Source organism: Pogoniulus pusillus, chromosome 2, assembly GCF_015220805.1.
Source record: "Pogoniulus pusillus isolate bPogPus1 chromosome 2, bPogPus1.pri, whole genome shotgun sequence".
Classification (NCBI taxonomy): domain Eukaryota; kingdom Metazoa; phylum Chordata; class Aves; order Piciformes; family Lybiidae; genus Pogoniulus; species Pogoniulus pusillus.
Window position 1 is genome coordinate 31,901,185 of NC_087265.1, and position 17,080 is coordinate 31,918,264.

Sequence of the window (17,080 nt, forward strand, 5' to 3'; positions counted from 1 at the left end):
GCTTCATTCAATTTCCAGAGCCAGCTGAGTCTAGTCTGGGTGATTTCCAGAGTGTGGGGGGGCAAGTAACACCCAAACCACTACAACAGTTTGCAATCAAACTGATTTATGGGAGGGTAGGAAAAGCCTAAGAACAAGGAATACAAAAAGACAAAACAGAATCTGTTCCATTTTAGGGACTCAACCTACTATTGCCACTTTGAGGCAGTACTCTGAAGGCCTGGACACATCCCCGCGCTCATGTTTTCACTTCAAGACAAGTAATCTATTTTATTGGAGCCAGTGCTTAAACAATTTATTGGATGTGCACATGTGTAAATATCTTCTGGTCTCACAGATACATCTATTGATTTACAGTTACACAGCTCTCACACGGCTCTATTCCATCTTTTCAGCCCTTACCAAAGAGTTAGTGGCACATTTTGTGCTGCCCCATGACTTTCTCACATGCTGTTTCCACCATTCTAGATGTCCTTTTCACATGAAAAGGCCAATGGGATCTTAAATTCAAAAAATGTTCTCTCCTCCTTACCTCTTTTAAGCATAGCCTAATTTAGGCATGTTATGTTGGATAACGCATTTATTTATATCTGAGAAAACATTCTGCCAAACATTCCTTATTATGTGAATTCCTGATAAATATAATTCGTTTCATCCAGTCAGAGAAAAAAAATAATGAATTAGCATTTCCCAGAATAGCCTGCTGTGTAAACATTATAGGCTGTGGCTAAATAAATATTACACGGGATTTAGCAAGCTGCACACTCTGTGGGTAAGTGAAATCTGAAAGTTTTCTTCAGCTCTTGAAAGTGAGCAGTTCCAGCAGTGGTACGAACCAGACCTGGTTTTGTCAAGCATAAGTGTGATGGTTTGGGTGTTCCCCCCCTCCCTTCACTTTGGAAATCACCCGGGCTAGACTCAGCCAGCTCTGGAAATTGAATGAAGCTTATATTTACAGCTAGCACAATATACAAGCAGATATTTACAGTATATATAGTTATAGACAGAAATATACAAGGTAAAAGGCAATACAGAAACACAACAGCGCTCCCAGAAACCTGAGTCCCCAGGAGGGGCTCTCAACCACCCCTTCACCTTCCCCTTACCCCAGTCCCAAGGAAGAATGGAGGTTTGGCCAGGGGGATTAGGAAGCAAAGTGAATTAGAAAATAGAATGGAGAGTAAGGTTAGTGAGTGAGATCCATCTTGGAGCTCACCAGCAGCAGAAGAGAAGACTCCCTTATCTGTGTTTTGCTTTTATTCTTATGCATCTCAGCAAGCCTATGAGCGAAGTAGACATCACCATTGTTTTCCTTTCACAGCCTGTAATATAGTCCTCCTCACCAAAACATTCTAGTTAGCTTCAAACTAGCACAATAAGATTAAAAAGACTTTTGTTTTACTTGCAACCTAGATGACGTTCAGATGTCAGCACAGAGGTATGTGTTATTTCACCAGGCGTACATACACATCTAAGCAGTGATAGCTAATCTGTCCTGTTTTCAATAGAAATTTTAAACCTGCTTGTTTTTGAAATAGAAGGACTCTGGGAAGCAAGAAGCCCGCTAAATAATTTGGCTTTCATTGGCTGGAGTCACACTAACAATGAACTCACTGCCTTTCAGGATCCAAAACACACTTGCTGTTTTTAGCAGGACTTTGACAGCATGCCTAGGTACAATGTCAGATATAAACATAACCAGAATTATATAAACTTATATGGTCATGAATAGAAAGGTTTGCTCCACCTCAGATTTTCTTTTGTCTTATTAAAAAGTGCTACATGCCAATATTATATATATAAATATATATATATATAAAATAAAAATCTATAAACCAGCCATTTTTAATATTTTCCTAACAAGGCCTCTTACTGCAAATGCTTGCTTTGAATGCATATGACAATTACTTTAATTGGCAAAGCCATTGAAGTGAATCATATAGCAGGGAAGCTTTAATGAATGCAATATATTTTGCTTAGTTGTTCCTTTTTTTGCCTAATTTAGGAATTCAGCCATATAATTGATGTGGCTATCACCATTTGTGTACTGTGGAACCTATATGGATGAGGCACTTAGTGCCATGGTCTAGTTGACTGGCTAGGGCTGGGGGATAGGTTGGAGTGGATGATCTTGGAGGTCTCTTCCAACCTGGTTGATTCTATGATTCTAAGATGGGAGACCTCTTTAAAGCACATTCTTCCCACAGCCAAACAAATTATATTGAGGACAGAAAGAAGGCAAGAACATAAGTCCACTGTCAAACTTTTAAAGATCATTTGGATCACATTGGGATAGAATAAGTTATAAGAACAGAATCTCAGTTGCTTAGGTGGTAAATTGTTTGAGTCTACTAATGAGGGGTTACTTGCTCATGTCTAAATGTAAAGCCTCACTTTCACTACTAGTGAAAATAAGTGACCATTAAAACTCTGCTTGGTTTAAAAATATTTAAGTTTCCTTAGGAAATGAAGCCCTCCAGAGGAGCAAACTATGTTAGTACTGAAAGTAAGCCATCTACAACAAAATACTATACAACTAGAACATCTTTCAAAGGATTACAATTACAGGCAGTACTGTCTGCAGCAGAACATTTATTGAACAAGTCCCATAAAGCCATGCAGTGTGCGTTTCAGGTCTAAGAAAAGAAGCTGTCCTAGATTAAGTACTCAATTCTAAAGGCTGCTGTAAATCTACCTTTCTGACATAATCTGAATGTTAGCCTTAAAACATAAAGTAAAATGAAATGTATTTATGTCTTTGAAATGAAGACTGTCTTCTCTTCTAAGTGTAGTCATAATGGAACAATTGAAGAGCAGTTAGTTCCACAGCATGAGGCCTCCTATATGTAGAGCTGTAGCCTTAAGCATGTTCAGCCAGCCTGCACACCTCTAAGTGTTTTATAATGAACAATAAAGCAGGCTGTGTTGGAAAGAGCTGTTGAGCTGACTAAGCAGAAAGACAGCTTTTCAAGCTAGGAAGGAGCCATCTATGCAATTGAGTTTCTAAGTCAAAAAGGGAAAATGTACAGAGACTTTGATCACACTGGCTTACCTGGGAGGCGTAGGGAACAGCTCGCTTCTGCTGGTGGGTCTTCCACTTTCATAACACCTAAATTACCTTCTTGAAGGCTAGAGGGAGGAGAAGTACAGAAGAACCTAACAGCGCTCTCATCAGCATACTTGTGACTGATGAGTTGGAATAAAATTCTCTTTTAGACAAATGTCTATTTTGCCTTATTAATTTAAACAAGGATTTTAAAGACAAAGCCCATCAAACATTAGATAAGCATTTTAAGTTAATGGACCATGTAGTCCTATTTCCCCCACAAACTCGGGAATCTTCATATTATGTCCTATTTTTACAGCAACATCAATTATTAATATGTATACTTTTGCTGACAGAGGACCACACTAAAAATGTGAGTTTCGTTATCCAGTTCTGGGTCATTAACTGTGAAAAGCTTGTAAATATAATGGTTTATTCACATGGGAAGCCTTCATTAAGATGCATTATTTTACAACTGATGTGGCAGCACTGCATTATCAAGTTCACTGTCTCCCTCTAATATTTGTAATTTGTTTCTAAATGAGCTGCTGTTTGTAGGGCAAGTTAACAAATTTGAATTTCACATGGCCAGAGAAATTTCTTAAAGATGGGAAAATGCTTCTTCCCCCAAGGAAATGCCATTTATTAGTGTCTTCCTGTAGAATGCCTCCCTTTGATTCAGAAGCAAAAACATTAGGAGTGCTGAGAGAAGTGATGTTAGAAATAAATTGCCTTTTGTCTTCCTTAACGTGCACATTAAGTATAGAGGGCTATAAAAGCAGCACTCATCATATGGTCTCAGCATAACTCTTTAGAGCTTCAGAACAAGCATGGGGACACGTGTAAAGTTGCTTCACGATACCGGAAGGCACAGGTCAAAGAATGGCCAAGACGCATTACTGATGGAACTCTTTGAAATCTTAACTCTCACAGCATCCATCGGTCTTGGTGCTCCTGCCATTTCACAACCTGTTTTCTCTTGCATCCTCAGATGACCAAAGCTTCTTCAGACATGCTTCCTTCTGAAGTCTCCTCTTTGACAATAGCACAGAAACTCTGTCAGGGCTGTCACGTAGACTCTGTCTCCATGTGAAGATCCAAGAGTATTTGAAGATGTTGAGGTGCTGGAACATGTCCAGAGAAGGGCAACAAAGCTGGTGAGGGGCCTGGAGCACAAATCCTATGAGGAGAGGTTGAGGGAGCTGGGCCTGTTTAGCCTGGAGAAGAGGAGGCTCAGGGGTGATCTTATTACTGTCTACAACTACCTGAAGGGGCATTGTAGCCAGGTGAGGGGTGGCCTCTTTTCCCAGGCAACCAGCAACAGAACAAGGGGACACAGTCTCAAGTTGTGCCAGGGTAGGTATAGGCTGGATATTAGGAAGAAGTTCTTCACATAGAGAGTGATTTCCCATTGGAATGGGCTGCCCAGGGAGGTGGTGGAGGCACCGTCCCTGGGGGTCTTCAAGAAAAGCCTGGATGAGGCACTTAGTGCCATAATCTAGTTGATTGGTTAGGGCTGGGTGCTAGGTTGGACTGGATGATCTTGGAGATCTCTTCCAACCTGGTTGATTCTATGATTCTATGAGTACAAGATCCCAGGTTTGCAGTTGTGTCCTCATTGCTGAGGCAAGGTTAGGAATGTGTTGCATTCTGGAGCTGGTGAGATTCAGGATGACACATCCTTCTACAATTAGGACAAGAACACTGTGGACCGTGGAAGGAAAGGTTGTCATAGTGGCTTTCTTCAATCACAAAGAAAGAAGATGGAAGTGATGCTCTCTAACACATATCACATGTGCTATTCATAGCCTTTCGGGTGGCGTAATAGTCTAAAACACTTTGTATCATCCATTATCTGCCTGTGAACTCGGTTTTCTTTCCTCAGTTTGGCTTCTGCTTAAGAAAAGCATTTTCTATGGAAGTGCATCACAAACAAACAACAAATTGTAGAGGACCAACAGCTAAAGCAATGGCACAATTACATCTGCTGGACATTTTGTTACATCTCTTCAGCAGCTCTTGCCACTGAAGTGTCTGTTTTTAGGTTGAGTTGCTAAATTCACTTCCACGCTCAGTTCAACTCCTTATTCACTACAAATACTTTACCAGCCAATTCCCCTCTTTGATCAGTCACACTCGTAAGCACTCTTGGCTCGTTCTTGTAGGCTGGGGAAGCAGTTTTTAAGATAGTCTCCATTTTACTTGTTAGCCCTCACACACATATTTTCCTTAGGTCAAATTAATTATTTTATGATAGAATCCCACTGATTTCATAAAATGGCTTAGGTTGGAAGGGACCTTTGAGATTGGCTACTCCAACCTCCCTGCCAGGGGCAGGGAGGCCTCTCAGCTAGTAACAGAAGAGAAAGTTAGGCCAGTTATATGTTCACCTGTAATGTTGGACTTAATAAATGACCATGGCATGATTTTCTTGCTGATGTTCATCATTTGTGTCCTTCTCCCCCAGAAGAGAAGCCAGCCTTCAGTTCCTGACATGTGTTGGACTCCTGGTCTTCACTCATAAACAGGGTACATTGCATATGTTCCACATTAGACAGCCACAGATCCTTCAGGACTCATTTATCACAGCCAGCTCTGCCCTTTATTTCATGCTCTCCCTCACCCATCTGAGCTAGAGCAGGTCACTGCCAAAGCTTTTGCACTACAGGAGGAGACACTACTGGTTTGCCAGCTGTCTGTCCAACACTAGGCCAACTTCAAAGGATGTCATTTGTCATTAACATATCTTCCTGTTACTCATCACAACAGCTTGCCTGGCAGTGCTGGCTCCCACTCAGATCAAGTGTCTTTTCATACCTGCCATGTCATCCTATCTTTCTGGCTCCTCTCCAGCATCTGGCCTTCCCTCCAGCTTATCTGGGTTGTCTAGTTCTGAGCTGACTCCACTTTCCCAGCACTAGAAGCAATCAAGCAACAGCACATTTCACATCAGCATCAGCCTTTTCCTCCATGTAATTAAACCTTTTTTCCTTCTACTTTAATTTAGAAAATATTAATAGCAAGAAAGCAACAGGATTAGGAAAAAAACCCAAAAAGACACACACACCACAATGGTCAGATGAGAGTATAGTCTTATCAACTTTCCCTGTTCTCTTTTCTTTAGTGGATTATCTACACTGGGTAGTTGGACTCCTGTTGGTAGAAGTGCTTCCTGTTTTGTTTGGTTGGGTTTTTTTCTTGTAATAAAACAGTCTCTGGAAAAGAAAACTAAACAAAAACAAAATATGAAAGGCAGATACAACAGGGCTTCTTTTCATAAGCTGTTGTACAAGGTTATGTCTCAGCCTCCAGGCTGAGGGCAACTCCTAAGCTAGTATCAGCAGATACTGATAACTGTATGGTGCTCAGACAGGTAGCTGCACAAATATTTACTCAGGACTTGGCTAGATCACGTTCTGTAGCCCTGTTGGTATCAGCATCTGAGCATCTGGTTTAGAACGACCTGGAGTGTGTCCACACACTGGATCCAAGGCTCAAGTGTAGATAGGGTCTATATTAATTCACTTAAAGAATCTCCTGCTTCTGGTCTTGCTCATGTGGGCACATTGTTGCCAGTTCAAACTGAATCTTGTTTAGCTTTGGTACTGATGAAAGATATCTGATAGTAAATTCACAGACTCCTTCAAGACCCAGTGGAGAACAGTTCACAGGAGCAGCTGAGCAGAAGGGAGGTTCAGAGATGACAGAAAAGCTCTTCCTTTCCATGATACTAGCAGGGGCCATCCTGCTCTCTGCTTTGTTCTGGCCTCATGCTCACCAACTTCTTCCCCTGTTATGGTTCTGGTCCTCAACTGCCTCCTTGGCTGGCTTGGATTCATCTCATTATACAGAGGCCTGAGGAGGCTAGGAGTGGAAAGACAAAAGGAATTATTTTCCACTTCTTAAAGAGCTGAAGTGGTCAGATGGGTGCCCAGATCTGTACAGAAGAGAAGGACCTCATACCCAGCCCTTTCCCAGCACAAGTGAGATGTATATCTGGTGAGAGTTTCATGACATTTCACTCTTAAATGTCCAGTTGTGCACTGTACAGGAGCTTGTCCTTCTCCATCAGCTGCATATCAGCCCCACTAAAGCTGGAAATATACTTGTGCCCCTGACATGAAGTTGTCTAGGCCTGGGCATTGATTCTGTCACTTCCCAAAGGACTTGAGAGGGGTGAGAGGACCTTCTACCCACTCAGCAAGGCATAAGCATTCAGTACAAGTAACTGTGCTCATGGAAACCCTCATTCAGTTCCTCTTTGTGTGTTCCCATATTTCTTCCCCTTATCTCTTTTCTTCTCATGTACCTTCAGCTAGAAAACCTGTGTCTAAATGAAGCAGTCCTTCCCCAGCTTCCCCTGGTGAGCATCTGGTTTAAAAGTCTAGTAGGCTGTCCTCTGCACATTATGCAGTGTCGGTTCAGTCCACACCATACGAGGTCTGAAAAGATATTAAAGAGTCATGTTGGCTCTAGCTGGCTCATCTCTTTATAGCAACCCTACTGCCAATACCTCTAGGCAGCAGTACTCTGAGAAGAGCTTCTCAGAGGAGGAATCCCTTGAGCATTGCTGTAGTGAAGCAAAAGCTGAGTGTGAATCTAACCATGGTCTGGGAAGCAGGTTTCCTGGGTCCTTATGTGGTTTCTGAATGAGTGATGAGAAGGCATCATCACAGGCCATTTTGAGGTTCCTTTAGCATTAGTAAAGCAAACAATAGTGAAATCCAGGTGAAATAAAAACAAATAGCCTTGGTGGTAATTTTGCCAGACCTTAAAATAGGCACTGGTGAAGGCCAAGATCAGAAACGTTTAACCTCCATGGAAACTGAGAACTGAGTGAAGGTAACATCTCAGGGTGAAAGGCAACACTTTGGGTCATACGTTCAGGCAGCAAGTAATGCTGCTGCCTTGCAGCAGCATGTGCACATGCTGCTCTTCTTGTTTCCTCCTGAATATTTTCTCAGCAGCGACCTTGACCAATTCCTCTTGCACAGTGCGAGTCACATATCACAGATGCGGGGAAGGCAGTAAATTGCTTTCCTGAACAGGGCCTCTGCGCTTACTTTGGAGACTGTGCAATCCCACTGTATACTTTCTGAAACCAAGTTTGCTTGGCACTTGTTAGTGATTTTTGGAACCTGGTGAAGCATGGAAAAACACCAACAGATCTTAAATATAAGCTGGCCAAACCTTTGATTGAAGAGGTTTTTATCTTTGCGGGAGTCCTCTGGAATGAGGACTTGGAGCACGCTAAAAAATACATCACATAAGCAGGGAGAATGCATTACTAAATTATTCTGAGATGTGCTGATTAAGGAGAATTTCTACACATTCTGAAGGTAAAAGCTCAGGACAGAATTGCATGGCTGTTGTTTTTTTCCCATGCAAACTGAGTGCCCTAGGCTTTTGTTCACATATGCTGCCATCTATATGCCAGACAGTCACTAACTCTGAAGAGTTTAACATATCGTATCACAAAACCAGATTATCACATTTTCTCCTCATTCCTAGTCTTACATTTGACATACTCTGTCAGGCAATGTGATTGGTACTTCCCAAGTATGTAGGAAATACCTTTTTCCCAGCATTCAGAAGAGCTCCAAAGCTAGTTTACCGCTTAATTTTTACTATATATTTGCCTCTACCCTTACAAGGTAGTAATAGCTCATAAAACCCTAAGAGCATCTTAACTTTATCAAACACTGCAAACTAAAAAAATGCAAACTTTCAGACCACCCACACAGATGGTATTTTTCATGCTTCTGTATTTGCATACCAGAAAGACTTTCATTTTTCCCTTTCAAAGCACACATGTAAAATCAATCACAAAGCAGAAATTACTGTGAGACTTTAAACTGCCCTAGTATCCCTTCTTGCCAAGGTTATCAAATCATGGGAAACTTGGGGAGCTATGATTTTTATTACAGTATTTGGGGGGGGGTGCGGGGGGGGGTGTTTATTCTTTTGTTGTTGTTGTTCCTCAAGGGAAGTTGATTTCCTAAAGGACTATGAGCAGCTGCAACAAAATACCAGGAAACCAGTGACCAAGAAGTGCATATAAAAATTTAAGTGAACAAATTAAAAACAATACTGGCTAATTAAAAAGTACCAATGGGAAGTCCAAACATTTGAAAATTCAATTAAAAAGTCTCTGGCACCCTTCTGACACGGATAAAGTTGGCATTTGCAGAACAGCGGTTTTCTCACCTGTCTCATTGAGATCCCAGGATCCCACGCTGGAAGGGTTGTTTTTGTACATTGCAATGCTGCTAATTAATGCCAAAACACTAACAATAGGCCATTGTGTACATCCAGGCACTTTTTATGAGCACAGGTTTTTTTTCCTGGCTTCTCACAAATAAACTAAGGCTTAAGCTCAGATTCACTGTCAACCTGGCATTCCAGTTTATGTTAAGCTTCTTTTAGTTCATACCTTTTGTTTTCTCCTGTCGTTTTCAGATTCTGCCTCCTCACTTAATGGCAGCAAGTCATTCACAGATGCAGGCCAGGAAAGTAGATGCTCTGCAAAGTAAGGTCCAGGAAAGACATGAGGAGGTACCCATCAAGGACAAGTTAAGAGAAATGGAAGGGGTCCACATCAAGGAAACTCTCCAGGATCAGATTGGCCAGTGTTTCCTCGAGAGCCGGTAAGGAGAGAAACATTTGCCCTCTGACAAGTCCATTTGCCCCAGGGAGCCTGATTTTTCAGTTCTGACAAATCACAAAATCCATCTTGCAGTGGTGATCCCAGTCCTGACAAATCACAAAATCCATCTTGCAGTGATGATCCCAGTCCTGACAAATCACAAAATCCATCTTGCAGTGATGATCCCAGTTCCAGCTTCAGAACTAGTTTTGCATCATCTGCAAAGCTAAGTTCCTGAGTGGCAGGACTCTGAACTGGGGAAACCAGATTAGCATATTATTACTTGCACAGCCCCATAGGGATCAGAGGGGCACCTTGAAAGGCAAACTGCAAAATTAGGCCCATAAGAATTAAAGTGGGGACACATTCAGTTTGCACATTAGCTTGGGCTCTGGCTTTCTAATTATAAGAAGCATACTGAAAGTTTAGGAACACTGACTTTTTTCCATGTCCAAATAAATAAGGTTTAGGAGACAGAACGCAGTCTTCCATGAGCTAGAACTATAATTATTGGCTATAGCAACCCACATCACGTTGCCAGTACTGCAATTCAGGTGCCTGATACAGGTCTTGTCCAGCAGCCAATATGACTCTGCAGTACTTTTGCACTTGAGGCCTTGAAGACACTCCTCCAAACGTAACTTTACTGAAGTAGTGCTGCTGATCTCAGTGAAACTTCACGTCTCAGTAGAGTTAAGCACATACTTAGACTTTCTTGATCCGAGTGCTGACATCTACAGTTCTCTCAGGAAGTTTACTTTAGCTGAAGAAGTTTGGAGACTGGCGTTTCTAGTATGGCAATATGGTAAAGCCTTGTACCAAGGAATGTAGGCTGCTTTTGGAATAGAGGTGGTTTTCCAGGATTTACTCCATCCAGTGGATTACTACTTAGTAGTAAATTGGGAAGCAGCACCCAGAAGTTCCAGAATTTAGCACCACTGTTTCAGCTGCTCTGCAGAAATGCTTCTTTCCAGGGTTGTTGCATCTTGAGCTGCTTGGTGATGTTACAGGGATCATATTTGTCTTGTGAGCTATTGTCATGTCCATTAATCATTCAGCATTTTTCAGTGTACTGGACCTGCCTTCAGCTTGCAGTTTCCAGTTGGAAACACAAATGCGTTCTGATGGAATCCTGCTCTATTTAGTCCTTGACTGCTTTAATAAGGTTTTGGTACCTATATAACAGTGTGGTGTTTGTTTTAAAACAAAAGGAAATCAGAAATAGCACTGTCACAGGTCTGCTAAAATCTGTTTCTCCTTTTTCTGGTACTTTTGCCTTAGAGACACTCAATACTCTAGTATATTTTTACCCCGTTTAGCTCTCCTTTACAAAGACCTGTTGGTTTTACAAATCTCAGTCCTCACAAAGCATTTCTCCTTCCCCTAAATCAACTCTGTTCCTAGGACTTGGTCTGCACACTTCTTGAGCTACCATTTCCTGCTGCTCCCCACAACTCCCAGTACGTTCTAAGGCAGAGAAAGATCTTATTTCCTTTGCTTAATATTACTCACCTAATAGTAATTCTCTAACATAGGTCAATCGTGTCCAATTAACTTGATTCTACAGCTTGAGCAGTACTCACTGAAACACTGTATGAACCAATAACAATGTTTCTCTAGGAGATTAGCAGAGAACAGTCAGTCTCCCAGAGAATAAGGCTGAGCCATAAACCTCTTTAAAGACAGTTATGAGACATTATTAAAAGTAAAATCCATTCCATGGAGACCCTTAACAGCAGAGCCAAGCAAGAGTTTAACCAATCCAAAGGATCATTTAGAGGAAGCCGAAGCCATCGCTCAGTCAAGGCAGGTGGAGAGGAATGGCTGAACGAGCAGTTCATCACAGCCCTTGCTACCTAATGTATAAGCCACCTCAGACTCATGTATGTATGAAATACTCTGAAGATGTAAAGTGGAGTGTAAATGCTGAGCTTTCTTATTCAAGCAGCCCTTATAAGTGAAATGGGACCTCACTGATACATTTGTATCCCAAGTGTGCCCAGGGGCACCACTTTAGGTAAGACTTCAAGGCTGTGGGCAGACATAGTCTGTATCCCAGCATATAAATATGTGATTAAGCAAGTTGTAGGGAGTTCTTTAGCTAACCTTTAAGTTATCTCGTCTGGCCTTGTCAGGTTCTGTAGTCTTGAAGCTCATCTTAACTTGAAAATGAACAAAGATTAAAGCAGATGTTTGAATATAAGCAGCACATTAACTGATCTTGGGTAGCTCTATAAGTATGCTCTTCCTGAGCAAGTGATTGTGTTAAATGGGACCAAGACATACCCACACACAGAGATAATCAGTGCTTATACACACACTTTTTTAGTCAGACATGTTCTTCTGCTGCAGCTGAGGCAGACTGAGAAAACGACTTCCCTCTAATCTTGTAGAATAACCAGACTGAGCTGCTTCTCAACCCACCTATCTGAAACAATCTGATACTAAAAATTGCCACAAAAAGTAAGCTAAATCAGACCATTCTCATAGAGCACAGTAAAAGTGATGCTGCATCATGGAATCATAGAATCAACCAGGCTGGAAGAGACTTCCAAGATCATCCACTCCAACCTAGCACCCAGCCCTATCCAGTCAACTAGACTAATCAACTAGACCACTAAGTGCTTCATCCAGTCTTTGTTTGAACACCTCCAGGGACAGTTACTCCACCACCTCCCTGGGCAGCCCATTCCAATGTCAAATCACTCTGTCTGGGAAAAACTTACTCCTAAAATCCAGCCTATACTTCCCCCAGCACAACTTGAGACTGTGTCTCCTTGTTCTATTGCTGGTTGCCTGGCAGAAGAGACCAACCCCCATCTGGCTACAGCCTCCCTTCAGGTAGTTGTAGACAGCAGTGAGATCCTCCCTGAGCCTCCTCTTCTCCAGGCTGAACAATCCCAGCTCCCTCAGCTTCTTCTCATAGGGCTGTGTTCCAGGCCCCTCACCAGCTTCATCACATGCATAGTTACAAGGGGTGGCACAGTGCAGGGTCATATCTGATGGCAAAGGGGCAGTTACAGACTTAGTGCAGGTAGATCACACTCCCTGTTACTCTCATCTTTTAAATTAACTGTCCATCATTATCTCTAAAAATCAATAAGGCACATTTAATTGATTACAAAAAAAAATCTGGTGATTTAGTGGTGTGGTAGATAAAATTTTGCCCCCAGTGAAACCAGTGGGAGAGCTGCCATCAGCTTCAGCAAAGGTTGGACATCACCCAATATTTTAGTTCATGTTAATCTGGCTGAGTGATGCACTGATTTTATGGGACCGAGAAGAGTCGGAGTGAGCTGCCTGCCATCCTGCTCTTCACAGAAGGCCTCTATTAGTGACCAATATGATTTTCCACACAGACATATTTCACTTGCATCCAAAACAGGTTGGAAAAAAACAAGGCTACAGATTTCTACACATGGGAAGCATGTGTGTCAGGAAGAGCCAAGCTTTCCATATGGTGCATGCCCGAGACACTGCAGAACTAGTAGGAGTTGTGTCTTGCTCCTGCCTGGCCTTCTGAACAGTGGCCAGATCTGAAGTGTCAGGGTTTATATTAATTATTACCTGCCAGGATATATTTTGGCTCTCCACTAAGCCAGCCTACAAGATCAACAGCTAAATGTAGCTTATAAATTATTCTTTAAACTAGGCTTTTTGACAGAGTTTACCCTTTTCCATAGTCTGTTAAATAAACAGATAGCTAAAGGGGAACAAAGCTTCTTTTGAACAATTTTTGCTGCATGTTCTAAAGAAAATAAACCTAAACTTTCATATTCATCCTTCAATTGCAAAAGGATGTGATAGGAAATACAATTAGCAGGTATTGTCCTTCAGCAGAGCTGCTATTAGATTACAAAAGCAATGAGTACATAGTAAATTTCTCCACTTGTAAGAACTGCTATAAATATTTTCCACTTACTTTGCATAAGGGCACTTACATAGCTTCAGCCAATTCAAAACCCAGGACAGCTTCTTAGAATCATAGAATCAACCAGGTTGGAAGAGACCTCCACGATCATCCAGTCAAACCTACCACCCAGCCCTATACAATCAACTAGACCATGGCTCTAAGTGCCTCATCCAGGCTTTTCTTAAACACCTCCAGGGACAGTGACTCCACCACCTCCCTGGGCAGCCCATTCCAATGGGAAATCACTCTCTCTGGGAAAAACTTCCTCCTAACATCCAGCCTATACTTCCCCCAGCACAACTTGAGACTGTGTCCCCTTGTTCTATTGCTGGTTGCCTGGGAGATGAGGCCAACCCCCACCTGGCTACAGCCTCCCTTCAGGTAGCTGTAGACAGCAATGAGGTCACCCCTGAGCCTCCTCTTCTCCAGGCTAAACAATCCCAACTCCCTCAGCCTCTCCTCACAGGACTTGTGTTCCAGGACCCTCACCAGCTTTGTCACCTTTCCCTGGATACCTATCTTCTCATGAAGATAGATTCTGAAACAACAAAACAAAGCAAAACTGAAAGGAATAGATTAAATGAAAAGGTTCCAGTTGCTTATTGTAAACCCACTGTAGAGAAGGCAAAATATTTTTGGTATAAGACTGTGCATTTCACTGCCTTACCATCCCTTGTTCTGTTTATCTCTGTTGGCTTCCATGAGGTTGTTCTTATTTGGCTTGCAAATCGTTCATGTAAAGCTTTCTGGATGTCTGTCTGGCCTTGTCCCCATGTGTCACACTAGAAAATAAAGGTAACTTTTTGGTGTGTTATTTTAATGAAAGTATCATGGAGTATACCTGCAGGCCTCCCTTTTTTTGAGACAGTTATACGACTCTTAAGGCAGGAGTACAAACGTTCCAAAGTTAACAGCTGCTACCATTATATACATCTGAGTCTGGATTTTAATCACTTGACTCCCACAGATTCCATCCATTACATTAATAACAGAGTTTCATATTAAGATACAGCAATTGCATAGCTGGAGGTTTAGTTTCAATTTCCTGTACTATTCCAGAACAAAACCATTTCTCTCTAATTTCACGTTTAGGGTTTTGCACTGCATGTGCAAAACCCGTCACCATCATCATCATCTCTGCTTTTTACCTGGTGCACATAGCAACAGTTCCCAAATTACAAATCTTCCCTGAGTCATCCTTAAAATAAATACTTATTTTTTTAAATGTGTTGAGAAGAGGGGAGAAAGATCTCATTATAGAGAGAACCATAGCAATATCTTTGTCTAAGAAAAGCCTTCTCTGACAGAAATCAATACAAAGGATAAGAAATCAAGATGAGGGTTTTATTACAAGAGATAGCCTCAAGAATCACAGGGGAGAGCCCAATACAGAGGCTTTGCTGTAATGTGTCTTATGCCCTCTAGCTGTAACAAATTATGCTGTGGATTTCTTGGAGGATTTATATGCTGCTGCTCAGCACTCTAGGGAGCATTTCATCAGTGGCATTGCTGACCTAATAACAGGGGATCTAAGTAATAGCAACTTTTATGTACGTTATGTGTTATTCCCACAGATTTGGGGATTGGTTTTCTCAAAAGGAGGAGGCAAGGGGTAAATGTGCTTTCATAATAGGTTTACACTTTACTGATTAGCTTTGAATGATCTTCTTGCTCTGCCTGCTGTCTTGAGTACTGTCAGAAAGAGAATTGGCCAAGCTTCATGGTGAGAGAATGAGACTCCTTCTGAAGCAGGAGGTTCCTGCATTTTATTTATTCATTTGGAACATTCCTGACAGCCAGCCCAGGCTTTGATGCAGAGGAAAGGAGAAAGAAATGGGAAGTTATTGTGTTTTATTTCCCTTTTTCACAAGATTATTTTGTTGAGTTGAGTTTACTGCCAATGTGCCTGTTCACAGGGCTCCCTAGGTAGCAGGGGGTGGGGAAGGAGAAGGCAGGAGGAAGATGAATGGAGAGAGAGAGGTTTTGCATTGAAACTCTGCAGAATAGGGGAAGTATTCGTTTGTGTCAGGCACTGCTCATATCACATTTCACACTCTGTACACACTGCTTTTTATGAACTCGATGTTAACGTGCATGAAAGCTGCCAGGCAATCCATCAGCAACTGAAGTCTTGCCAACAGGATGGAGACAGATGACACCTCATCAGTGCCAAGCAGTGGCACCCCCTCCCTGTTCCACCTCAGCTCTTGTTCAGAGGAAATGTTGCTCTAAGTCTATCCAGACCTGCGTTGTATTTCAGTCCCATCTGGCTCATCATACATGCCCTCAGCCTGCCAGAAGCGATTTCCAAGTAACCAAGAAGCATGGAATGTGGTCTCTACACAATATGGCAACAGTTCACAAAACAGCTGATAGGAAAATTGCCTAATAGCCAGGTTTAGAGCAGTGAACCACTACAACAGACAGTTCTCTTATAGACCAAGATCCAGTCTAGAAACCCTTGGAAGACAGGTATCACCAGCCCCTGAATCAGTCCTCTTTCCATACAGTATCACAGTATCACAGTGTCAACAAGGTTGGAAGAGACCTCACAGATCATCAAGTCCAACCCTTTACCACAGAGCTCAAGGCTACAGTGCCCTGTTACTCTGGAAAATGCATTCTCTTCTTGTCTGCCATCCCTGAAAGGGCATTTTTCCTTCAGGAACCTACAAAAAAATGCCATTCTGGCATCTGGTACTTTATATTCAAACAGAAGTGGGGATTGCTGGTCACAGGAGCCATTTATGGATGGGTGAGGAGTCACTGTCTTTCACCTAAACCCATATCATTGTTACTTGTTCTCCCTGTCATCAGTAAAGGATTGTCACACACTCACAAGCCACTTGTATGTGATATTCCTTGTGGGAGAAAAAATTACCAGCCAGAAGCAGCTATGAGGTCAGTGTTAAAACCAGGATATCATGCAAATGAGGACAAGTAAGTGGTTGTCTGATGGTTCCACTAGATGAGGATGAGCTGAACTAAACAAGAAAAAGGTCTTTATCTGCATTACTGTTTTCTGCTGTCCTTAGCTGTTCATTGGAGCTGAATGTATCTTTGCCTGCCCTCTTGTACTTTCAGCACTGAAAGCCTACACAAACAGAATTCCTTAGGGAATAGCACAAAACAAGGAGAAGCTCCTTCTGAACCATTCTTCAGATAGTCTGGGTTTTGTTTTCTCTCTGAACCATCTTATTTTCCTCAGGAGACTGAAGGCAAGCTCTGAATTGTGAAAATGAAGCTCTGAAAGAAGGTGACACAGGCTTGGGTGCCCTCCACTGCCCAAATCCTTTGCCTTCCTGCATAACCACAGAAACATTAATACAAGAGACCATGTCCATTTTCTCTACCCATCATTTCACTTCTGTTTTCTGGCAGAGCTAACAACTTCAGATTATACACAGGCAGCAATCTCTGTATCATAACAATTAGTGCTGGTACAAAGTGCTCTCTAAATGCCTTTCTCCCATGC

The 17,080-nt window shown here is 42.0% G+C and overlaps 1 protein-coding gene across 1 annotated transcript in view; it reads left to right on the forward strand.

Annotated features, from left to right (window-relative positions):
• The window catches only part of IQCA1 (IQ motif containing with AAA domain 1), a 119,075-nt gene that overhangs the window by 11,666 nt on the left and 90,329 nt on the right, over positions 1 to 17,080 (forward strand). The window contains exon 5 of the mRNA XM_064159586.1: positions 9,506 to 9,693. Within this exon, the coding sequence (XP_064015656.1) occupies positions 9,506 to 9,693 (188 nt within the window). The remainder of the gene's footprint in view (positions 1 to 9,505; positions 9,694 to 17,080) is intronic.